General features: G+C 32.0%; 1 protein-coding gene across 2 annotated transcripts in view; it reads left to right on the forward strand.

Annotated features, from left to right (window-relative positions):
- Positions 1-11,038: 11,038 nt before the first annotated feature.
- Positions 11,039-25,714, forward strand: part of LOC118201200 (uncharacterized) — a 78,204-nt gene continuing 63,528 nt past the window's right edge. For both annotated transcript variants that reach the window (XM_035373259.2, XM_035373253.2), the window contains exon 1: positions 11,039-11,187. In XM_035373259.2, the coding sequence (XP_035229150.1) occupies positions 11,116-11,187 (72 nt within the window). In that variant the 5' untranslated portion in view covers positions 11,039-11,115. The remainder of the gene's footprint in view (positions 11,188-25,714) is intronic.

Below are 25,714 nucleotides of genomic sequence, written 5' to 3' on the forward strand. Positions count from 1 at the left end.
CCTTACTGAAGCTACATTTACAGAAGTGCTCAACACGGTCTTTACGAAGGACGATCCTACAGATGACACAACGACACAAGCAACCATGCGTAACCAAACCCTGGCTACAGATGCCATGAACGATGCTCTTTTCACAAATCAAGAAATCCTACATGTCCTGCGACAGCTACCGCAAAAGAAAGCACCGGGGCCAGACGGAATAAACTATCGAATAGTTAAGATCGCAATACGGTCGCACGTCAACCTCTTCCGTACCCTTTTCAACAAACTGCTTTCCACTGGCACATTCCCCAGGTGCTTCAAAATTGGTCAAGTTATTCTTTTCCTCAAAAAGAATAAAGACCCAAAAAGAGCGGACTCCTATCGTCCAATATGCCTACTATCAGCGCTTGGTAAGACATTTGAAAAGTTACTCATGAACAGACTGCGACACCACCTGCATACTACCAAATACTTAAGTGGAAACCAATACGGATTTAGAGCAGGAAGATCAACAATCCACGCACTCATGGAAGTCAAGGAGAGCATTTTAGAGAACAAATTTACCGGCCACCACACAGCATTCATATCATTAGATCTAAAGAGTGCCTTTGACACTCTGTGGTGGCCGGCCATACAACATGCCCTGAGAGAGGCAAAATGTCTACGGAATATTTACCACACCCTGGAGAGTTACCTTTCAGAGCGAAAATTGATTCTACCGCATAACAGCGGTGTCATCCAGCAAGACCAAACCCAAGGATGTCCGCAAGGTTCCTGCGCAGGGCCGTTTCTATGGAACGTAACGTACAACATCATACTCACACAGCCGTGGCCGGAACACACAAAATTAATTGCATACGCGGACGATACAGCTCTAATTGTGAAAGGAAACACCAGGGAACAGCTGCAAGCAAATTCCCAGGAATCCTGCAACCTCTTCCAGGAGCGATGCACAGCAATAAAACTCCAAATAGCTGAAACAAAATCTCAAATACTGCTGATTCCTAAAAAAGGGGGCACACTCGCACGCCAACCAAGAATAACGCTCAACGGCCAAAGACTCCGCATTAAGCGAGAACTAAAGTACCTGGGCATAACTTTTGATGATAAACTAAATTGGATCCCTCACGTGCTGGAGCTTAGGAAACGAACAGCACAGATTGCCATCAAGCTCAAGTTGATGAATGGTTACAGATGGGGACTTAACCCCCATTTACTCAAGACCCTGTATATACCCTGTCACTGAGAAAATAGTAACATATGGAGCTGCAATATGGGCCTCTCCGATGCAAGGACGCAAAATAAAATATCTACAGAGTATACAAAGGCCGTTTCTGCTCAACATTACTAAAGCTTTTAGAACATCTCCAACGAATGCACTCAATGTCCTGGCCGGATTGCCCCCTCTTTACATAAATGTGGAAAAAGAGGCAGCCTACCAATTGGTGAAGCAGCTTAGCCGCCCTGCGGTGTTTGGTGACCATACTTTTACGGCAGATAACCTAGAACGGGAGTCCAATCGCCTCCACACACACCCGTCGACGCAAGGCCAAGGCGTGCACATTAATATTAAGCAAAACACAAGAGCTACGGACAATGATATCGTATTCTACACAGATGGCTCAAAAACTGACGAGAATGTTGGCTGTGCATACATCGCATTTCGGCAACAGCAACCAATACGCCAATGGAAAGGACACTTGAAATCCAGAAACAGTGTTTTTCAAAGCGAAGCCGCAGCCATTTATCACGCAATAAACACTATTACCCAATATCGACATCAAAACAGTTTTATAATAACAGACAGTCTGTCAGCATTATATGCTATATTAAATCCTATGCACGGCTCCCCCATAATTGCAGCAATTCAAGAACAACTCTCTTTTCACAAGACCTTAAAAATCAACCTAGAATGGACAAAAGCGCATATTGGCAACCTTGGGAATTTAATTTCTGGGAGTTTACTTTTGCAAATTTGAAATCATTACAAAAGTAAACAATTATGTAGAAGTCACATTGATTCATCACAACAGATTTCTTCACTGTCCAATACTCAGTCGTCTTACAAATTTAAATATAATACCACTTGAAATTAAATCTGAATATCTGAATTGAGTATTTTTCTCGTTTCCAAAAGCATTCTTGTTAAACTAAGGTTATAATTATTGTGCTTTGTAAGCATACTCCAAAAGATTTGTATAATACCAACAGAAAATGCATCTACTTGTTAAATAGGTCAAATGCAATCAAATGATTGCAGCGGTAAATACCAATGGTTTTTTTTTTCACTTTTTACTTTTATATGAACTAGATTTTAGTGCAAGATTTTGTTATGATGCAAGTAAATGACTAGATAAAAAAGTGAAAATCAATTAAAATATTAAAGTTCCTTAATAATAAATTAACAAGAAATAATAATTTAAACCATTTCGTATTCATTAATAAAAACTAATGCACTTAAATTTTACATGGAGACAAAAATTAATTTACTACACTCAAAATTCACTTATTTATTGCGACTGACGGCTTGACTGTCTCCATCACACTGTCTTTTTAAATGCTGGGTAGTAGATTGTAGGGTTGTATATTTTGCTGTGCAGGGTAGCTTTGACGTTTTTCAATTACCTGTAATTCGGTAAAACTGCCAATTAAAAGCGGTTTTCGTGAAATTTATTGGTATTTTTTCCAAAAATATTTTTAAAATATCCAAGTGAACAATGCGAAAAACAAATGCTTTATTCAAACTCAACATGTTTTACAACAATTGTACACAAATAAACTATATTCCATACATGAAGTATAATTTGACGAAACATAAACATAAATAATGTTTCAAAATATCTTTTGATGTTATAGATTATTATACCAAGAATCCACACTTACATGTACAATTAAATATTTTTATTTTAAAGATCTTTTACAAAGTAGGCGTAATAAAACTCTAATTTATCCAAGCTCTGTTCTCTTAATTGCGAGCTAATTTTTCCCCAATGTAAATCAGCCATTATGAAAGGTTTCTCGGATTCTACACTTGTTTGTCTAAGAAACAGTAGGAAGTCATATGCTACTTGAATGCACTTTTCCTTTATTTTTTCTTCCCTTATTTCCTTCCTGCTGAAAGCATTCCAATTCAAAGTTATGGAAATTTTTACTTTACATTTTATCAAAGTTCATTCATTATATTTCGATTTTGTTTTTTTATTAAGAAAGGAAGTTTTCCTTCATTGATTTATTACTGAAGGAAATTTAGTCGAAGGAAAAAAGTTTCGACAGCAAAATCATATTATTTCTGGTTATCCATTAACATTTATTTTGTTCTTATAGATGCGTTATATTAATTCTAGAATTTTCACTGTAATTGTAGCTTCCGTAATTTTTGCCATTCTGTTATTCGAGATTAGGATCAAAAGATATTGCAACTCATCAGAATAATTATGCTTTATTTTACAAGATAAAATAATTTTTAATTCGTTTCTCAACACAGGGTTTTAATTTGCACTATAACATCAGTCCTGTGCAGTGCAAATTGACAATTTCACAACGATAAGCTTCAACAGTAAATTTTATATATTTTGTAACTCTAAAATTGTACCAAACATTAAAGTAAATTCATGACTTGTTAATATTTATCAAATTCTATACCTATAAGATGCTTCCCAGCACAGCTTTTAATCACAGAAAACCTTACAACTAGTTACCAAATTATTCCATCAAATTTCGCAATTTAAAGTATCGATGATCATTCTTTATCACTAATCTTTCATTTTTTTACTTGCCTTAGTAGTTTCTCTCCCTTTTTGCTGATGATTTGCAAAATATTTTGGGTATTTTTCATACATTTCATCAGAATACTTAGTTCATCAGAATACTTAGTTTAGGGTATTTTTCATACGTTTCATCAGAATACTTAGTTTAGGGTATTTTTCATACGTTTCATCAGAATACTTAGTTTAAGGTAATTCCAAAAATATACGTTTATGCACAGCAAAATATACGTTTCATCAGAATACTTCATCAGAATACTTAGTTTAGGGTATTTTTCATACGTTTCATCAGAATACTTCATCAGAATACTTAATTTAGGGTATTTTTCATACGTTTCATCAGAATACTTATTTCATCAAATTTCGCAATTTAAAGTATCGATGATCATTCTTTATCACTAATCTCTAATTTTTTTACTTTCCTTAGTAGTTTCTCTCCCTTTTCGCTGATGATTTGCGAAATATTTTGGGTACTTTTCATACGTTTCCTCAGAATACTTAGTTGTAAATTTTCAAAGAATTTAAAGAGAGAATCCATAACTACATTTACATCTCCATACAGTTTACGGCTACGTTTGGTCTTCGAATGTTCTAACTACGCAGTAAAGCTTCTCCATGTTATAACACAGAGAACCATCACCAATCCGCTATAGCTTTCTCCAAGTCTTCCTAATATATGCAAGTATATATACTATATAGGTGTGTGTGTATGTGTGTGTGTGTGTGTGTGTGTGTGTGTGTGTGTAAAACAAATTTAGAAATACTGTTGTAGGAATACTGATGCGTAGAAATACTATCTCCCTGTCTTTATATTTAAAGAAGTTAAATAATGAAGAATCTGCATAAATGTAGGTATGTTTCTCGCATTGCGATAAAACAAAGGTACTTAGAGCCATCCAATTTTGAATGACGTAATCCTACTGCAAATATGGCATCTGAAAGCCCAAATTTGAATTTGAAATTATTTTTATTATCAGTTTCACATTTTATAACACGTCAACGAATTTTTGATTAAAAAACTAAACTCTTTCATAGGGAGCAATGGGAACACTGTACGAAATAATGAAAATTTTTATCTCCAACGCGCGAGACTCTGTATCGGAAATTCTAAAGATATGCTCATTTTAAATTTTATTTGCGATATTGCTGTTGAACTGAATTTTATAGTTTGAGTACGTAAAATATGATATTTAATAAATAAAGGTAACACACAAAACGTTAAAAAAACGCCCCTTTGGACATAATTTAAAATCTGAAAGCTTTCGGTTTTTTTTAAATTATTATGTTGGGTTATTTTAAAAATTGTAGCACTTTGATGTAAATATAGAATTAAAATTTCATAGTATCAACAGATTTAATTATTCATAATCATGTGTGAGAAAATTAAGTAGCGAATTTTAAGATATTTAAACTATTTTTAGGAAAACATATTAAGATAAATAACTATATTTTTGAATTTATATTGAAAGATTTGGATTGTTGATAAAAACTTTTAAGTGCATGAAGTAATTTTGAAAAAAAAAAAGAATAGAATATGATAAACAAATACTGTTTTTGAGTATTACTATAGAAAATATTAAATGCAGAATTGTAACAACGTTTTGATGCAGAATATTGTAACAACGTATAAAGATGTAAGTAATTCTAAAAACGGAGTAATTATCATAAATAGTATGGAAATATGTAAACTAATTTTAAAATTTAAAGATGATTATATCCGATAAACTTTGAAGGCTGCCACTTTCATGGGTTTCGTATATAATTATTAGTTTTATTTTTTAATATAATGGAGTGTAGTTAATTTTTTTAATGGAATCTTACAGCTCAGTTCAAAAAGGCCATTTGCCTTAAACAAGGAACGGAGGCCTTTTAAAAGTAACTGCCGTGGAATCCCTTTAAGCATTGGGGGAAAATCATACATCAATTTGGGAATACGTATTTGCCGATAAAATTGTTGTTATACCCAAATTAAAAATGAGAACATAAAAGCCTATTGCTAAAGCTGGTTTACATATTTTTATCTTACATTATTATTATTATATATATATACATATATGTGTGTGTGTGTATGTAATATAAAAATATCTAAATCAAAATTCTAACTTAAATTAACAATACCCCCTTTTATTCTCTAATTGAATTTGAATACGTTTCCTTTCCATCCATTATATAACGATGACTCTGTAGCTAACTCGGAACTTAAAGTCAAAATTTGCAAACCAAACTCCTTCTCTCTCCTGTTGAACTAAACCTCCACTCTTCGATTACTTCGATTACGACGTACTTCGACTCTGCTCCTCGGCCTAGCTAAACTGTTGTTGCTTTTTTTCTTACACAAAGATCTCATAAATGTAAATATTTTAGAACAGGCACCTTAAGTGTGACAAGTTATTTGTTGTCAATACATCAAAGTAAAAATAAAAATAAAAAAGTAAAATAAAGTAACAGATATATAATTACATTAAAGTAAAATAACAGATATATAAGAGTAATTTTTAAACGGTGAAGTAGATGTTGCATTAAAAGTAGATGCATAATGAAGCTTTAATATATATTTCAATTTTATGTACTCCATACATAATGTTTATTTAAGTATATTTCGTTAAATAATAATACAGTAAGGCAAGACACACACAGATTTCACATATTTATTGAAATGTAATCGGCTGTAGAACAGAAGTGTTATTAGCAGAGAGACAAGCGGGAGAAGGATGCCTACATTTTGATACTAAAATTAGATTAGGTTACAAAAGTTATAGTTTCATTTTGGTTGTAAGTTTTGTTTTGCAAATCTAAAAGGCTTTAGTTTTACTTTTCCCATTATGAAAGTACATGCGTCATGAGAAGAACAATATGGCAGGGATTGATTTTGAAATGAAGTTGTAGTGAGATATTTATTATAAGCCTTTTGCTGTTTTTAGATTAGAGGGGAGAAACAACTAAAATGTGAATTAAGCAGCTATTACAAATTAAAATTAAAATCTTATTTTACCTATTTTTAATATACTCATATTACATACACAGGAGGATAGATCCATCAAGTGGAATAATATATATATAGTGCAACCTACGGCTGATTTTTACTCAATGCGATTTAAGAAAACATTCAGCAAATAAGTCATCAGTTCTTATTTCATTTCCGATCTGAGAGGTATCTTTTCTCCAGAATATCACTGCCAAGCATTTCTCACAAAGAGCATGTCTGAGCTGAAAACAATTTTCATGTCAATGTTCCTTGTAAGCATCAACACAGATTTGCCGTGATCGTCTGGGCAAGAATCTTTGCTGATTTCTTGGTGAGTCTTTACTTATTGCTAGAACATTTCACCAACGCAGAGCATCGTTTCTTCCTGAGACAAGTATTACTTTTCGGTTGGTTATAGGTTGCTCCGCTCACCACACAGAGTAACATGTGGTTTATGTGTGACAGAGTTGTAGCAGACTTTATCATCGCGGTCCCACACTTCCTAGATACCCCCGGCCTATTCCGGACGGCGGATTGAATATGATGGGCCTGTGGCTTAGACTCCAAATTTACCAAGTTGAAATCTGCTATACATGTTCTTCTGGAGCAAGTGAAATCATTGACGTCCAGACAACGATGAACTCCGTGAAAGATCTCGTTACGAGAATCGTTGTTGCAGTGCATAAGATAAAAGCGAATCCAGGAGTTTTCGAGAATTTGCGTCAGTCTTTAATTCGCATTTGTGAACTGTACTACGACCTCTTGGACCCCAATTTGAGAATTTAATTTGATTCATTCTCTGATCCAAATAGAATTATGCAACTTATAATTTTGTTAATTCTCTTTTATTTCACCGCTGAAAATTCAAACTCGCATTTAACTTTACGCTTTTCTAACACTAAGTGGCATAAGGACCTAGGTTCCCTTGTAAATATTTTCTGTCTTCATTAGCACTATCAGCCCTCCTTTTTTGCTAAATCGTCTTTCGAAAACCTGTACATATAAATCAAAATCTCGAAAATCGAAACTCAAATGAAAATGCCGTACTAAATATGTGAAGGTTAATCCTATTTTCTCCCTGTAGCAAAATAAACTGGTAAAACGCAAATTAAAGAAAATCACAAAAAATCTAATAAAAATGTTCACTTCAAAAAGGAAAAAAAAAATATAAAGAAAAGGAAATTTTTACATATGAAAACCAAAATAAAATAATAAAATTAAAAAAATAATAAAATTTAATCTTCTTTGTTTAACGCTTCAAACAGAACTTGTCAAGGGAAAAGTGTTTGAAGCCTTAAACCAAGTTGATTAACGACTGACGAAAAACATGTTTCTTTCCAATGAATTCCCTGAGACTTTAAACCGCTTTAAATTAATCCAACTTTCTTTTCAAACAGAATTTAATTTAAAAGTCTCATAAAATTCATTTCTTTTCTCTACATGCCTTTGTACTCATATAGTACAAAAAAATTATATACAATTGCAAAAACATTTTCTAAAAAGGCTAAATATGATTCAAATACTAAACAAAAATAAAAATAAACTATGTTTACAGAATTTAATAATCAATTTAATTTCAAAATTGAAAATTAAATTGTATAGTATATATATCCTAAAACTAGGGCTGGCTCATTTAAGTGAAGAAAAAGAACCAACTTTTTTGAGAAAAAAATTTCTGTCAAAGGAAAAATAAAATAGTAATTTCTGGAGCAAATTTTGCTTAAAGAGGGGAATAAAAACATTACCATGAAAACAATGTAACAATTGCAAAAATCTAACTTACCCTTTTGTAGACGTATTAGCCTGTAGTAAGTATCAACTTATTGACAAAATTTCCGACGCCTAAAAGGTTGTAGAGTCTAAAAGGTTAATTGGAAGCAGAAAAGATGAAAAATATGCAACCGCCTTCGCCGGGAATCGAACCACGGACCTCTGGAATACCGGCCCAGCGTGCCACTGTTACACCTCGAAGGCATGCTAGGGACGAAGTTCACATCGTTGAACGCACTGCTCTAGATCTTCGATATTGCTGCGCACATCCCCGGTCTAACAATGGACACGACCAGGCTATGGTAACCAAAAATTTGGAATATTGGCAATCTTCAAGTCGGGGAGTGACACACACTGCAGCATGCAAAACGACCATGCAGGAAGCCGAACCAAGAAATTGAAAACGACCGAAATATCACTTTCTACTACTGCTTCTCCTTCTTTAGCAACTACAATCATGGACCTTATAAGAAATGAGTTTCTTACAAGGTTCATCAGCATCAGCGTATGACGTTTCTAAACAAGAAATGCGTATGCTAATTTCCAGCAGGGGACACAAAGCCATTGTCTGCATTTGAGAACCAAGCTCATATCATTATTTTTATATACGTAAAGATAATTGTAAACACTAGTATAGCTATAATACTTGAATATTTGATGCTTAATTATTTATTTCGGCATTCATAGGTGTTCTTTCATGCATGTTCTGACTGCTCTAATTTTGGATTTCAGATAAACTTCTGGCCCTACTATAATGTTCAATATTTCTTGGGCCCTTTTTTCTTGTTTGTTTGCTTTTTTTAATGTTAAATTTATATATTCACGTATTCTTCAGTTTTATTCAATAATTGCATATCTCTCTGATTGCGGTTTAATACATAGAGATGGTACAGTAGAGTGCATTTTATGGAGCATAACTTTAAAACTCAAACAGATTGTGAATACATTCCAAATTATGAAACTATTAGAGCAGTTACAAAACGTACCATAATGGTACCTTGATAATAATTCATACATGTTGTAATATACTAACGAAACATGTGGAGAATTTAAATTCTGGTTAAACTCATGATTCGTGGTTATAGCTGAAACTTCTTCAGTGATTATCTCTCAACGCTATCAGTTCCATGGTCATTTATGGTATTGTTGATCATTCCTATATTTATTCATTTTATAAAGTTAAACACATTTTAATTCCAGAATGGATAGGTTTAAAATAAAACCTTGACGTTCACAATATAATTGTTCTTATTCTTACAATAAAGATCTTTAGTGAAAATGGATATCGAAAACTGTATCTTTTGCACAGGAAACATGCACTATAAGCAGTAGCTATACTATTCGATCCTTAGCCATACTACTAATTCATTGTAGTCAAAGTTGGATTACTGGATTTCTTTTTATTTCGAATCAATACTTTATGACAAGTCGTAAAAGTTATCCTCGGCGATATTATTTACAAAATAATCATAAAATGAAAGCCATGAGTTTTTGGTTGTTCTGTCTTATACAGGAATATGTATGAGAGGGAATGGATGAAAACAGAAAGAACATTCCAAGAGGTCTGGCTCATATTCACGCAAAACATGGAGATTTAGGGAAAAAATCAGTTAATTATGATAGCTGCTTTAAATATCAAAATTGCAATTATAAATTTCCAATAAACTGCTCAGGCATCTTAAGAGTACCAAGTTAAAATAATTAACCTAAGGACCCTACGAAAGAAAAATGAATGATGGATGTGAGAACAAAAAGCATCGACACAGAGGTGCCGCTCCAAAAAAAAAAAGCACGCAATATTTGCCGCATAAAAAGTTGCTTGTCATTATTAGTGTGAAAGCAAGTGATTCAGATTGACTTGCTGGATTACTTTTGATTTACTGAAATAATATCACTGAGGGATTTCCTATTTCCTAATCTGCTAATGGCTAAATGGGGGAAATCATTGAGCACTAGTCGTTTCATTTAAGACTTGATTTTTCAATTAACGGGATGGATGCATTAGAAATTTAGTAATATTCCTCATTTATACTGTAAATGCGATTTTCCTTGCCATATGTTCACACGGGAACTACCGAATCCTCTGCCATAATCATTTACCTACTACTAGCATAGCTCCGTATTATACTGAAAAAGTACTGATTTTGATGCCATTTTATTAACACTAAATTATGCCATTGAATCAAGCCTTTCATCTATCAGATGTGCATGAAAGCATTCCTGCAAAGCATAGTTTGACATCACAAAAAATTAATTGTGTAACTACGACACTGCATGATAAATTAATTGCTGATGATCCACTGTATGTTATTCTCCATATTTCTGATTCAACAACATACGAGAGAACATTTATAACATTCCAGAACCTGCTTTTTCGAGTATTCATGAATTCATGATATGATGAAAAAATGTACTAAACATCTGCCTATGAATAATTAAAATTTCAGGTGACTGATTTGGAGGCAGTAGAAAGGTCAAAATCTGATCATTTCCTTCATTTTTTGAGCAAGACTGATGAAAACGTAGAGAGCTCTCCGCGATTGGCCAATATCGATTTCGGAGGCGGAGTTAGTTCAGTTTAAAGGAGAGCGGCTTGTGAAGACGAAACTTTCGCAGGCCAATTTCAGAAAAGCCATGTCCGGAAGAGAGCTCGTTCAACTAGTGGTGGTTGTCAGCTTGCTGGTATCACTTGTCGAAGCTGAAATGGTATGTTTAATTTTTTATGCCATTCTGGTACAATTCTACCTTGGTCATAGAATGCAAAATCTCTAACGTTATACGTATTTTCAAAAATTTATTTTCGCTTCTGCGGAAAAAATTTATAATGATATTTCAGCGTAGTTACAACCTTTCCAAAGTTTAAAAATGCAAGTATTCCTCTTATAATACGATTTCCTACAACACCGTTTCGCTCTTACACGACAAGAAAATTGCGGAAACCATCATATAGCACTGCAACACGGTTTCATTCTAGTACGTTAATGAATTTGCTTAAACTCTCTTATAAAACTTTCTGTACGTACTTATTTCGATAACACGATTTTTATTTCAAACATTTAACAGACCATGTCTTAAAGTTACGTACTATGCCATCGTGTACAGCAAGCAATAGCAAACTATGTATTTTGCCTCATATGAGATATTGAAGACCATGTCTTAAAGTTACGTACTATGCCATCGTGTACAGCACACAATAGCAACCTATGTATTCATACACTCAAAAAAATAGCCGGGAATACTTACATTTTCTCGCTTCGAAATTCTTTTGAAATTGTATTGTGCCCATCATTTAAATAGCATGTGTCTTGTGCTCCAAGTATTCATTTGTAGATTGAATAAATTATGTAGCTGTGATTTTGGAAAAAACTCCTTTTAAAAACATTTTTGGGTATGTGTTAGCTTTGCCGTTTTTAGAAGCAATTATTGCAAAATTATGTTTCAGTCCTAAACTACGTTTGAAAGCAAGAAAATAACTTTTAAAAGAAAATTTATTTCTTTGGAGAGGAAAATACATATTTTGAATCGTTTTTTAAAAGCGTCTTACGTTGCAAAAAGTCTAAATTTAAATGAGGCAACAGTGAGAACCATTAAAAAGACATGCTGTTTTTAAAAGGTTTTGTATTGATTCTTACTCTCGTATAACACGGCTTCACACAACGCGGTATTTTCTAGGAACCTACCTGTCGTGTGATAGAAAAGACATCTGTACTTGTTTTTATTAGATCTAAAGAAAAGTAACCCATGGAAATATTTTTTCACTTATTTTTAAGCTATTACAAAATTTTTATTCAGAAATTTAAATAACTTGTTTTTTCAATGTTAATAATATAAAATACATTTAGTTTTAGTCATGGAAGAGAAAATTTTTAAATTACCTGCTATTTAAGTTGCATTTAATAAATTAATTTTTATTACGAACTCTGTTATCAGAATGTATTATTTAAGGGAATGTGATTCTTAGGAAAAAAAACTGATAAAATTGTTAAGAACTTTTAAGTTATAATTTGGTGTTAAAAATCCGGACTGCTTTAAATTTATTTCCTAATGCAATCTTTTTACACAATATAAATGATTATGCTTAGACGTAAAATTTCTTTTACGTGCCATTTATAAAGCCCAGTTTTTGAAACAGCAGACTTTGTAAATCTGCAGTGAAAAAAAAATGTCTGCTACGTATATAATTCCTAAGATGATATTAGTTTTGAGAAAAAAATTTCCACGGTTTCTGATTAGAGGTTATTTGTAGCATAGTACCTTTCTTTTTTTTTTTTTTTTTTTCATATACACTCTGTCTTCATACTTAGTTTACCAAAATTTTATTAATACGAAACAACACCAATAAATGTGAATAAAATGCATTGCCTTCGTTTTAATATGCAATCTCAGTGCTAATACTTTAATTTTAAAGTATTAGCACTGAGATTCTAATACTTTAAAATAAAGCAATACATACAAAAAGCAATATATATTAAACAGGAAAAGTAACAAATTTAGCTTTATACTTCTATAAAAAATTATAAGCATACACAACTTATGAGCAATAAATAATAACATGGTTAATATTTTTGTATCACATACTATGATATACTATTGAGCAATAAATAATAACATGGTTAATATTTTTGTATCACATACTATGATATACTATTTATAAAAGATTTTCAATTACTTTAAATAAAAATTAGATAGAGGTTTTTGTATTTAAAATAAAAATGTTTAAATTGTTATTTTTAAAATAAAAATTAGAAAGAGGTGTTTCTATTGTGTAAAATATAAAATTTACTGCCTGCCGTCCGGTAGTTACGGTGGTTAAGAAAGCAAGCAGCCTGTAGGCAGATGACTCATTCTTCGAATCTGTGTCTAAGAATGGATGTTGGTAGTACTAAATATCTTTCTTGATACAGCAAAATGTGTCCGTGTGTTCTGCGCATCCGGAGATTCTTTCTTAACGCAGAGAAGGCGAAACCCCTGGTGGGTCAGCCCACTTCCTGGGCTAAAGTCTGATCATTAAATTAAAGTAATAATAATAATAATAATAGTTTATGCCTGAAAGCTGTTACATTTTGCATGAATGCAGCTCGCCCTATGTTTGGGATTCATGTTAAACATTTTTACACTGTCAAGAAAAGAATTTATTTTTCATCTGGCATCGCATTCAACATTAATCCGTCGTCCTCCTTTTCTTGCCTCATATGAGATATTGGAGGCCTTGATAATTTATTGAGATATTGAGCCTCATATGAGATATTGGAGGCTCATATGAGATATTGGATATTGTCTTGAATGAACATCATCTCTTTATTCTTACTTCTGCTTCAGTGATAATGTCTAAAAATTTTTTTAAATAAAGTGAAGGAAAGAAAAGAGCTTAAGACATGTTACTCAAGATTTTTTTTCTGTTTTCGCACTTATATATTTCAAATAGATACTTAATATTTAGTTCAAATAGTACGGTGATTATAGAAATTGTTGCCATGATATATTTAAACTCAGCTTCTGCACTTCTCTTCGTCATAAGCCATGATATATTTAAACATTTTGCCATGATATATTTAAACTCAGCTTCTCCATTTCTCTTTGTCAAAAGCGTGAGAAAACTTTTGAAGCTGTAAGATATTCGAAATTTAAAACTGTATGACGCTTAGTAAACTAATTTCATTGAAAAAGGGCGTTTTTAATTATTTTAAACAAAATGAGAATTATTTGAGTGTATGCTCTCTAATTTGGAAACTCTTTTACTTTAAAAAAAAAGTAGTTAACATTTCTGTTATCTTTGATTGTTGATGAGTAGTTATAATGTGAAAAATTCGCAATAGTATCTAAAGGTTTGGCTGTTTCCTCTAACTTATACACTAAACAATCTTTGCATCATTGAATGAGTTGTTGCCTTCATCGGCTACTGAAAGTTAGTAATTAAATTCAAAACCTAGAATAACCTAATATGAAATTGCTGAACTAAAATAGTACATCTCGCAGATTAGTAATACAAAATGACTTGTTTAAAACATTTAGAATCTTTATTTAAAAATTAATTTGCATTCGAACTAGCATTTTAATGAGGACATTCAGCATTAGCTATAAATTATATAATTCTTTAAGCCTAGGAAATAAATGCTATGAAAATGCAGCACTTAATGTGTGAATCTAAAACAGGCGGCCACTCAAAGGTTTAACTCCATACAATATTTCGGAAATTGATAACACCGCAGACGGGAATACTTTTTATTCTCACTGATAAATCCACCGCCTTGGACTGTATGGTAGTTAGAAAGCCAGCTACGACTCTTCGAGCTCAGGTTCGAATCTCGGAGAAAGCATGAATATTTGTAAATGTATTCATATTCCATCTTTAGAGACATGAAAGCTCAGACTTTAGACATGGAGATTCGTCTTTAGAGACATGGAAGCTCAGGTTCGAATCTCAGAGAAAGCATGAATATTTGTAAACGTATTCATATTCCGTCTTTAGAGACATGGAAGCATTTAAAACAAACATGAAAACCCCTCTCAGAAGTTGGTGATAGTAGAAGAAGGGTAAATAAGTTCTTTAGAGTGTTCTCAATTAAACTCGAATGGAGGTGCCTAAGAGATACGATATGCGATTAAGAGATAATACGATAAGATATGCGCCTAAGAAAACAGTGCAAGGCACAAAAAGAATCCTAGCTTAAGTAAGCTAAGTATCAATCATTTATCCCAACTTACGTGGAATTCTTGTATTCCAATATGCAGCGATTAGAGAAATGGAGTCAGGCGTTTAAGCAGCGTGTCTCATATAATTCGTACAACATCATGTTGAGTCATCTTTTATATTTTATTCTTAATTCTTGTATGAGCAGGCGAATTAATATAATAGTTCCGTTATCCGTCAGCTCCACTATTTAAAAGAGAAAATCGCATGTATATGTGTGTCTGTGATTCTTATATGGATATTAATCCATTAAATTAATACTGAAAAATAATATTTCACTTCTTATGGAATGTAAGCGTATTCTTTTTTTTTTTTTTTCCTGCCCAGTGGCGGACAATGCTATAATGGCATTAGCCTCTTCTGAGGCCAGAAGTGGTGGCCATTTTATTGTGGAGGCACCTAATAGGCAACCACCATTGCCTCCTATGAAGAGACAGACAATTTTACGACCATGCCTTCTCCGGGATTCGAACCCGGGCCCTTCGGTATCGCAGTCAGGCTCCGCCAACTACTATACCGTTTGGGTGGTGAGTAAAAGCAAATGAAATAATTAATGTGTACCAATACTTTGCGGTAAAGAGTAATTTGTAATAAGAAAACAGAAATCTTCTTTTTTTAGATTTTTTCGTTTAACTTATTGATATATCTGATAGCTGAAAAGTACGTTGCTTTGTAAGTGAAAATAAAATCGTCTCCTCCCCCGTGATTCAGATTTCAATTTTTCATTATAAATCTAATATTTGTCTCCGGCAATAAAATCAGATGAACTCAACATGTATTGGAATTCAAAATCTCTAATAAATATTTTTTACCTGGGTTTTCTCTTCACTCGTATTGCCTTATTCATTGGTTTCTAAGGTTAAAGAATTTTGTAATTTCATATAATGCATGAAATGTTTTTAGGCAAATTTTCCCTTCCAGCTGTTTTATACAATACTTGATTCGCAAGGTCCTGTTTTCGGATGTAAATTTAATTTTAGCCCAGTTTTCAATTTATGAGTCCCTTCAGTTTTCTTCACAAAGACAAACTAAAGCGTAAAAACTTGTTTTTATTGTTAAGGTTTTTTTATGTCATGTTCTCTTTTATAAGCTGAAATATTCCAGAAGAGCATTTTATTAAAACTCGCCGCCAGCAAGTTACTGAGCTTTGTTCAATATGCTGTACTGTTTTAAGTCTCAACAATTACAGTTTTAGTGTTAAACATTTTAATAAAATCTGCAAAATTTCGATTTTTAAGTCTTTTATAAAGGCATAAAAATATTTTGATACATGCTCAGTCTATGATAGCTTTTTAGCCTCATAAGAACTTATAATAAGAACTGTTAATAGCGATTGTGAATGGAGCAAACCTTGCAGTTTGCTCCATTGAATTCAAGAAGCTGATATTACAAGTTTACAGAATCATAAATCGCATTTCTGGAACGTGCATAAGCGGCATATGCTTTTAGAACACGTACATTTAATTTGTCTGAGCTAATTTGCGGCTTGTGGCAAATTAAAAAATTACGAACAAAAAGAGAAAATTTAACTGCTTCAGATCTCACAGTATGATGTTCAGAACAATACGTTCTACCCACAACCTAACAAGATACACTACTTCTCTCTTGAACAGGAAGGAGAAGAAAGACAAATCAGCAGGGCCATCACTTCCTACTCCATATTAAAAAATACATTTTAAAACTTGATAATTTACTGATATTTTAGACACATTTAAAGTAGTGAACGTGCGGGACATATATATCGCAACCCCCTGGAAAATATTAATAAAATAAATTTTACTTTCAATTATACGCTTGGAAATATGCAAATCTCTTAATTTTTCATTAATGCAAAAGAATGCATCACATTATTCTCAATTTTTAATCATTTTAAATCCATTAAGAGACATTTTTGTTATAAGTTCTTGTTTAAGATAGATAAACCGAATGGACTGAACTCAATATGTAGTCAAAAGTTCAATTTTTTGAACAAGTAGAGATATCTTTTAATTACTCGTATTTTTTCTTAAAAAACCTGAATAGAAAAAATGTTTACATACCTCTTAAGGAAGGAAAATTGTTTCTTTCCTTTTTTTTTTTTTTTTTTTTGTACGAAAAAATAATCATTTCGCATTTTCTTTTTATATTCTATCAAACAGTATTTGAAACTTCTTGTGAACTCAAATTAAAAAGAGATTAATTTCGTTTATTTTCTTTCCAACAATATTTATTTTGCGCTTTCATGAACAGAATGAAAAACACGAGTAAACGTACCCTGTACATTTTTTAAGAATCAAAATATTCATGCATATTAGAGGTCGATAAAGAAATTATTTTTAAATTAAAAAAATAAAATAAGCTTAATAAAAGCCGAATTCCGAGTTCTTGATTGCCTGCTGAAAAAAGAAGGGTAAACAAAATATATATATATATTTAAATGAAACATTACCTTTAAAGTTTGAGGAAATATATTGATAACCTTAACAGATGATAAGCAAAAGAAAATGTACAGCTTCACCTAGCGTAATATTTTGTGCCCGTATATATCATAATGCGTAATATAATAACATAACATAATAATTTTGTGACCGTATATAATATATTTTTGTTACGGTGAAACACCGAAATCTGGAGAATGTCGACTTTCACCGGTGAATGTCAACATTCACATAGTCGCTTGGTGTTATGTCCAAAATATTTTCCGAATACTCTTATTTCTGACTTACACAGGTAAATGTCGACATTCACCATGTACTAATGGTGAATGTTGAACGTATAAGAATATTATATTTTCTTCTCCGCAATTCAGTCGCGAAAAAACACACTTGAGACTTAAAATAAGAGCTTAAAACTCACAGGACATTCAAAATGAGAAAGGAAAATAATAGAGGTTAAAAACTTACTAAATTATGTGATTCAAATCTTATTTATTGCAACAACTTAAACTATTATGACACTTTGAATTGCACAAGAGGCCCTTGCTTTTACAACTGCATTTATTTGTGGAACACTTCCTTTAGCAATGACAGCGTGTACATATACCCCTGTCTTTTCAACCTACACCAGAGCATATCTGTGATTGTCGACATACACCGGTCAGGGTCCGAATGTACAAGAATGTAATGCAATATTCGATCTTTCACCGACGTATTTGGTGAATGTTGACATTCGCCGGTGAAAGTCGACATTCTCCAATTTCGGTCTTTCACGGTAACACATGTACATCTGAACCCATACGTCTGATGAGGTATGCGTTCATCATACATCTGATGATTTCTTTCGATACATTTCGGCATATTCCCATGTTACATATTGTTTGATTATGTAAAGTCTACATATTGTTATGGTCTACATATTGTTTGATTATGTAAAGGTTTAATCCAATAAATAGAAAACTGAAATATGCCTATCTTTTATTTGAGTTTCGCAATCTGTACCAATTTGGTGATCTCTGTTATCTCCCTGGAAATAGAACCCTTAAACGAAAATAACGCAATGCAAAATCAATCAAATTAATGAAAGTTAAAATTGTTCGTTTAAATAAGGAGAGCATTTAGTAAAATATATCATTTCAAAGTGTATTCAATGAATTGCTACTTAACTGCAGCCTTTCATTAATTTTCAGTCATTAGATATGGAGCACGTAGTGCGTATATCAAAGCAGAGGAATCTCAAATTCTACTGCCTCAATAGCTTACCAATATTCCTAAATATTATGTAAATGTGAACTTTAACAAAATTAAATGCTTACCATTCTGTGGCAACTTTCGGCACTGTGGTGTCATGCAGATTACGTAATCATTCCCTCAAACATTTGAGTGCCACATTTTCATTGGCGTGAGTAACGAACTGAAGCTCAAAAAATCTCCTCCAGAATTTCTTTCAATAAATCATCATGATTCAAATATATGTTCATAGTCCACTTACAGAGAGATAAAAAACTTAAAGATACTACTAGGCGAAAAATGTTCTTTGCTTGTGTACTGTAATTTTGTATATTTAAACACATGTTCATTTTGCTGAACTTCCAAAACGTTATATATTATTTTACCCTCTAAGGAGATTTTAACTTTCTTCTGCATATTCGCAAGTAATATATAGTTCGCTATTTAAATTTTTTATTTGTAGAAATTGGTTTAAGAGCTAAAGAAGACTAATTTCGCATTTTAACGTTTACTGATTCTTAACAGAGCCTTTAGCTTGTTGAACAATCTAAAAAAGCCCATGTGTAAATGTATTTAAATTTCGTCTTCACAAAAGAAGAAATTCTTTGATTAAAATCTCATATGAAAAAATCCCAGATTATAATTTTCTTAGTCCGCTGAAACTGTTTCAAGTATACAACAACGGCGGTGCGTTCTACCATAATTTTATTAAAATGGATAACTATCTTTCTACATTTATTTCAACACAAAATCTCGATGAACAAATATTGAACCAAGTAATCAGCATTAGTTATATTAGTTATTTCGGTCTCGAATTTAAAACCGTATTTAGCTTTATCTCATTTTCATTCAATTTTTTTTTCTTTGAAGCTGTTTTAACAAAGAGGTAGCTCAAATATCAATAGATTAAAATTTTCATTCAGATTTAAAAAATACCTGAGATAATTGAAATTTCAGTTATTGGTATAATGAAAAAAAATTTTCCTCTAACGTGAATTTAATGCTGATTATTATGAATTAATATTTCAAATTCTGGACTTTAAAAACTTATAAGATATTTTCTTCCTTCTTTCTGCATGCCTTCGTGGTGTAACACTAGCAGACACACCGTAGTGTAGTAGTAGTAGTACTGTAGCACACCGGAGCGTATACGAGAGGTCGAGGTTCGAGGTCATGATTCTACAAACTAATAATACTGTAATTAAAATCTGTGAACCATACTATGTTTAAATTTAAAAAGTAGTTTGGAGAACTATGGCTAATAAAATGTTCACTGTTTAAAAACATTTAAAATTAAAATTAAATAATTAATATCAATTAAACAGGTTTTTAAGTAAAATTAAGTTCATTTAATATTGAAATTATTTCTTTAATTCATTTAATCTATAAAATAATAATCGTACTATTGACTTGCCAACAGAGCTTTAACGTACTCATTCATTTAACCCACTCAGATTATTTGATAGACTAAACACCTGTCAACACATGCTGACGAGTTCAAAATTAAATAACAGAAAAAAGAGCTATTATTATCAATGTTTCTAAACACTTCGGATTATAGACTACTTTACATCTACTTAGGAAGTCCATCTCCAACTTGCATTACTTATGTCTTTTGTCTCTTTTACTTATTTTAGTAAGCTATTATTTTAATATTGCTATTATATTAATATTTCATGAGAGGTTATTACAAATTCTGCTTTTTAGAATCTTAACGATGATATTTGAGTGATTCAGCTGTTATAAAATGATTGTAAATCATATCGACTCACGTATGAAGTACTTTGCTCGTGTATAAAGAGACACATACCAAAGTAAAATAAAAAATTAGGCAAAAGTGCATTATAATAATAAATATAAAGCACATTCTTAAATGAAATTTAAAGATTTGAGTTACGTATGGAAACTGTTCCAATCTAAAAAGGGAATTCTTTAATTTTACAATATATTGATCATTATATTCTTTCTACATTATTATCTCCATTGCTAGCATTCAAGAAACATCCATTATAATCTCGTTAAATATTTAAAGCGCATTAGAGTGCACGTTTTCGATAATATAACAATATATAATGTATAATAATTTGGATAATAACATTAGTTTCCCTCTTAGATATTGTTTATGCCCAAGAGAAGCCCCAGATATCCCAAGAAACTAAGAGTGACAAAAAGTATTTAAAACATACGATTAATGCACATATTTGAAAAAACTAAATACTCGTATTAATGAACTCCCATATTTTCTCTTACCTGTTTATGTTGTTAAACTGAAATTTTGTGATAAATAGGAATATTTGAGTTCAGGTAAATGAGAGGACAAGCGCTACTCGCTTTGCAGTTCACATAATTTTGTAAATCAAGCGGCTAGACCTTTAATTACTCTAGAAGAATTTGGATAATGGAGCCCTTAGATTAAGTTATCTCCGCCCAGACGGCATAGTGGTTAGGGGAGCCTACTACGATGACGAAGAGTCCGGGTTTGAATCACGGAGATGTCATGGATGTTTGTAAATATATAGTGTCTTTGCTGCATCGGAGCACTCTAAATAGTATGTAGCGAGCCTTAAAGTAAAGTGTATAAAGGCCCTTTTACAAAATTTTAATGTTCATAAATGATTGACCTGGTTTTTGAAGCACTCAGAATATCCACCTATAAACATGAAATATAACTTAAAACCTATTTGTCTTTAGTTATAGTAAGTGCAGATGTATTTATTAACCTTCAGATTAATGTCGTTCAAATAAAACTTTCACAAAATACTAAATTCTTGACACGAAAATAGAGTTCCAAATTCATTTCGAACCAAATTTACGAACTCCCTCTTCCAGTTCCAAAAAAGGAAACCGGTAGCTGAGTAGATAAAATTACCGCGTTCTGGTCTTTTTGACATATATTAAAACCCGGCGGAATCAGTCCAACTTCACCAGAGTTTGGGTATCTTTAATTAATTAATTTAAAACGAATTAAAACTTCTTTTCCTTAGAAAGTGATACCCAAAGGCATACCTTCCGTGACAGCAGTATTTATTCGCATTTAATTATCATGTAAAGTTACTACTGGTAGATGTAAAAATAAACCAATAACATTATAAGCTTGTTTATGAAAGATTAATAATGCCGTGTGAAGGCTACTGATTCTTTTGATAAGCTTCAGAACTTTCAGATTTACTTGCTAAAAATAAACAATTAATGGATTTTAACTACTGAATAATAGCATGTTTCCTTTTCACCTTCATATTATGAAAATTATAGGTTAACAAAAAGCTTTCGGTAACTAGAGATTATCAAAATAATAAGCTTCTTATTCCTAGCTATCATTTTATTGATCCATTAATTAATTATTGCCATTTATACATTTATGATGTAAATTAATTTCCGAAATTCGAAGAATTACTAAGGTAACGAAATGATTTTCAAGCTTAAAACATTAAGGATTTAAACACAAATATGAGAGAAAATTCTCAAACAAAATCTAGCATGAGGCTTAAATATAATCTGAAATGAAATTATTCTAAATTTTTAATGTAAAATTTCTCGTCTTATAATCATTCTATGGTGTTTTATAAAGTAAACCGATATGAAAATCTTAATTACTCTTATTTCCTTGTAAATTCTCTAAGACGACGAGATTATCATTAATAAAGGTCAAAATAATAAAGGTCTTTAATATATATAAATAATAAAGGTCTTAATTAATAGGTCAAAATAATAAATAATAATAAAGGTCAAAACAATACAGGTCAATATTAGTTTCGGATATTCTTACAGCTTTTCAAATGTGAAATCCCTATGTATTACGTTTCGGAAAAATGTGAACGGGAAGTAAATTTTATGATGGTATTACATTTAGCGATAGTATTCCTATTACTCTCATGACAGTAAGAAAGACGATAGAGGTTCATCTTTTCTCTTTAGTTGTTTTCTCTTCGGCTAATTTTAATAACACTGTATTTCATTATTTTTCTTAAATTGTAGAGACATTAGAATTTTTGGAAGCAGGCAAGATGAAAAAATGAGCAATCGCCTTCGCCGGGAATCGAACCACGGACCTCTGGAATACCAGCCCAGCGTGCAGAACCACTACACCACGAAGGCACGCTATGAAGGCGGCAGAAATACCTTATAAAATTTAAATCATTTCATATAATTCTGAAAATATTTTAGAGCTTATTTAAAGAATTTTTGATCAAGCGATCAGAGTATTTGATTTTTTCTAAGCTTGATTAAAGAGTGTTTGATCTTTCATAATTTTGTTTTCTTTATTAGTTTCGCTATCCTATTCGAATTAATTAGCTAATTATTAGTTATTTATTATGCTGTTAATTGCAGTACTTGAACAGCGAAGAGAAGAGTTAATAAAAGCAAAGGAAACTTCGAAAGAATTACAGTGTATGCAGACTGCATGACAGAGGGGAAAATAAAAGAGTTTTTAACTGCATATAATTAAAATTTGTGGGAGCAACAAGGTAGCTCGATATTGCCTAAGTTTACTTACTGTTTTAACAAAATTTAGATACCATAGCTATTGCCAAACTAACTGTGAATATCGGCTCACCATAGCCAAGACAATATTAACAATTTGACTTGAAGTCCACTCTCAGCGACTGAAAAGGCTGACGGTATGTGGCTTTTCCCTTGCAAAGTTTTCTATGAAAAGCGCTATTCTAACGCGAATATCCCTTAAATTTTTTTACCATAAAGTAATCATAACAAATCAAATCTATAACATTATTTCATCAGCTTTTCCCAAATCGAATATATCCAGTCGGTACAACCTACAAGATCCCCGATCTCTTCATACGAGGAAACCCAAAGCGATCCCTAAATTACTCAAGAAATACTGAAACTCTTAAAGCAAATTTACCTAATGCAGTCAACAGATACCCTTGAATAATTGCTCAGCTCTGTATAACCGACATACGTCTGAAACGCGAAGAGGGCGCACACGAATGGAAATTATAATCGTAAAATAGTTATAAAATGTCTTGCACAATGTCGTTTTCAAATTATAAGAAGGAAACAATTTTCTTTGAAACCTTGTATACGAAAATTTGTGAATATTTATTTAAAATTTAATAGTCTTCTAATTAAATAACATCCTTTTTTTCTTGCTTGGCGTTCTAATAACAGTTACTGCACCAATAAGAGAAATTAAGGAAGTAGATGATATAGTTAAGTGGAAGCTTTTTTATTAGGTTTTTTTTTATTTTATTTAAGTTTCGACATTCAATAAAATTCTAAAGATTATTAATAATGAAGTGCAGAATATAACTGTAACCATTATAACTAATTATAATTGCATATAAGCCGTATAAATCAAATAAAAAAACTGAATAACGTGTGCTTAGCAAAAGTGAATATATTAAGCAAAATATTTCTCATAACTATATATAATACATGGAATTACATTTGTTCTATGATATTACCTAGAAGCTGAGATATGTTTATTTTATGATGCATACGTTTATTTTATAATCTAATTACGCTTATTCCGTGATGTTATATGATATGATTTTTATGTTTATTCTATAATACACGGGGGCCCACCAGCGACCGAGCGGTAAAGTCGCTGAACACTGGTAGTTCGGTCCGAGGTTTGAATCCCGCGAACGGGCTGGCTGCATGGGCATTTTCGTGGTTTTTCCCATGTGTAACGTGTATACGAGCCAGTTTCCCTTAGAAAGTCCTCCACGAAGGCATCCCTCCCCTTAGGCAGATAACCTCGAGACTTTGCCATAATCACACACACACACACACACTCATATAACTATTATGCTTACGGGATTATACATGGGATTATGCTATTATTAGTTTGCTAAAGAAATGCAAGATAATATCAGATGCAAAATTAGGCAAAAATCAACGTTAGGTTGTCATTGGTTTTATAGAATATTCTATTTCGAAAAGTGTCTATCTTCTTTCGAGCGAAGACATTCTAAGCTGTGGGCAAGTGAAACATTGCTAAGATGAGTAATAAATAATGTTTGCTAATTATATGGTTATAGTTAATAGTATCAATTCCAACCCAGTTTTTCTAAGTCTTTTTTTTTTTTTTTTTTTTTTTTTTTTTTTTTAAGTTTGCTTGCCCATAGCGCAAAATGTATTTGCTCTTTTAAGAAATGGACCTCTGATTAGACGCCTTAGAAATCGATAAGTTTTCACACCTAAGGTATTCGAAATTAGTTTTTTGAATAACTCAGCTTTCGTTAAAAAAGGTTATGGTGACATTAAGGTAATATATGTAACTTTTTTTAAATATATTATAGAGTCCACTTGATTAGCTTCTGTGTGAAAACTGTAAGAGTAGTAACTGCACAGAAGAAAGGTTAAAAGTACCCTTTATTAACTCTTTAAAATTTACAATGCGTCAACTCTACGCTAACAAACTACTCTGTTTGGGCGGTTACTGAAATCAAAGAATTACCTAAAGATTTGAAGATATGTACAAGTTATAGAACTAAATTACAGGGTCCAGCTATTTCCCGTTTCTTACACCCGTGTCGGAACTAGGGGCAGCAAGTAAATGCAGTTATGCCATGAAAACCAGCAATAACTCTGAGAGCAGACGCTTACGCAACAGATGGGACGGCAATAGCCTAACACTCTCTCTCTCCTACTGAACCTCGATATTTAAACTCTTTCTTCAAGGTAGAATTTGCATTCCTTCACGCGCGCTACCAAATTTAAATATTCTGGCATTGACAATTAAGGGAATGAAGGCTTCTAGGAAAGAATAACGAATCAAATAAAATTGGTTATTTAAAATAAATATAAATCCCTACAATGTATTAGTCGTATGCGTAAACTATTCCAATCCCCCCACCCCAGGCAAATGTTATTTTCGTCTTTTTATGGAAAACTAATAACATTATTTCACCCTAAAATTTTTAATTTCTTA

Source organism: Stegodyphus dumicola, chromosome X1 (assembly GCF_044657685.1).
Source record: "Stegodyphus dumicola isolate Sdum_Otavi_A_Nest chromosome X1, ASM4465768v1".
Taxonomy (NCBI): Eukaryota; Metazoa; Arthropoda; class Arachnida; order Araneae; family Eresidae; genus Stegodyphus; species Stegodyphus dumicola.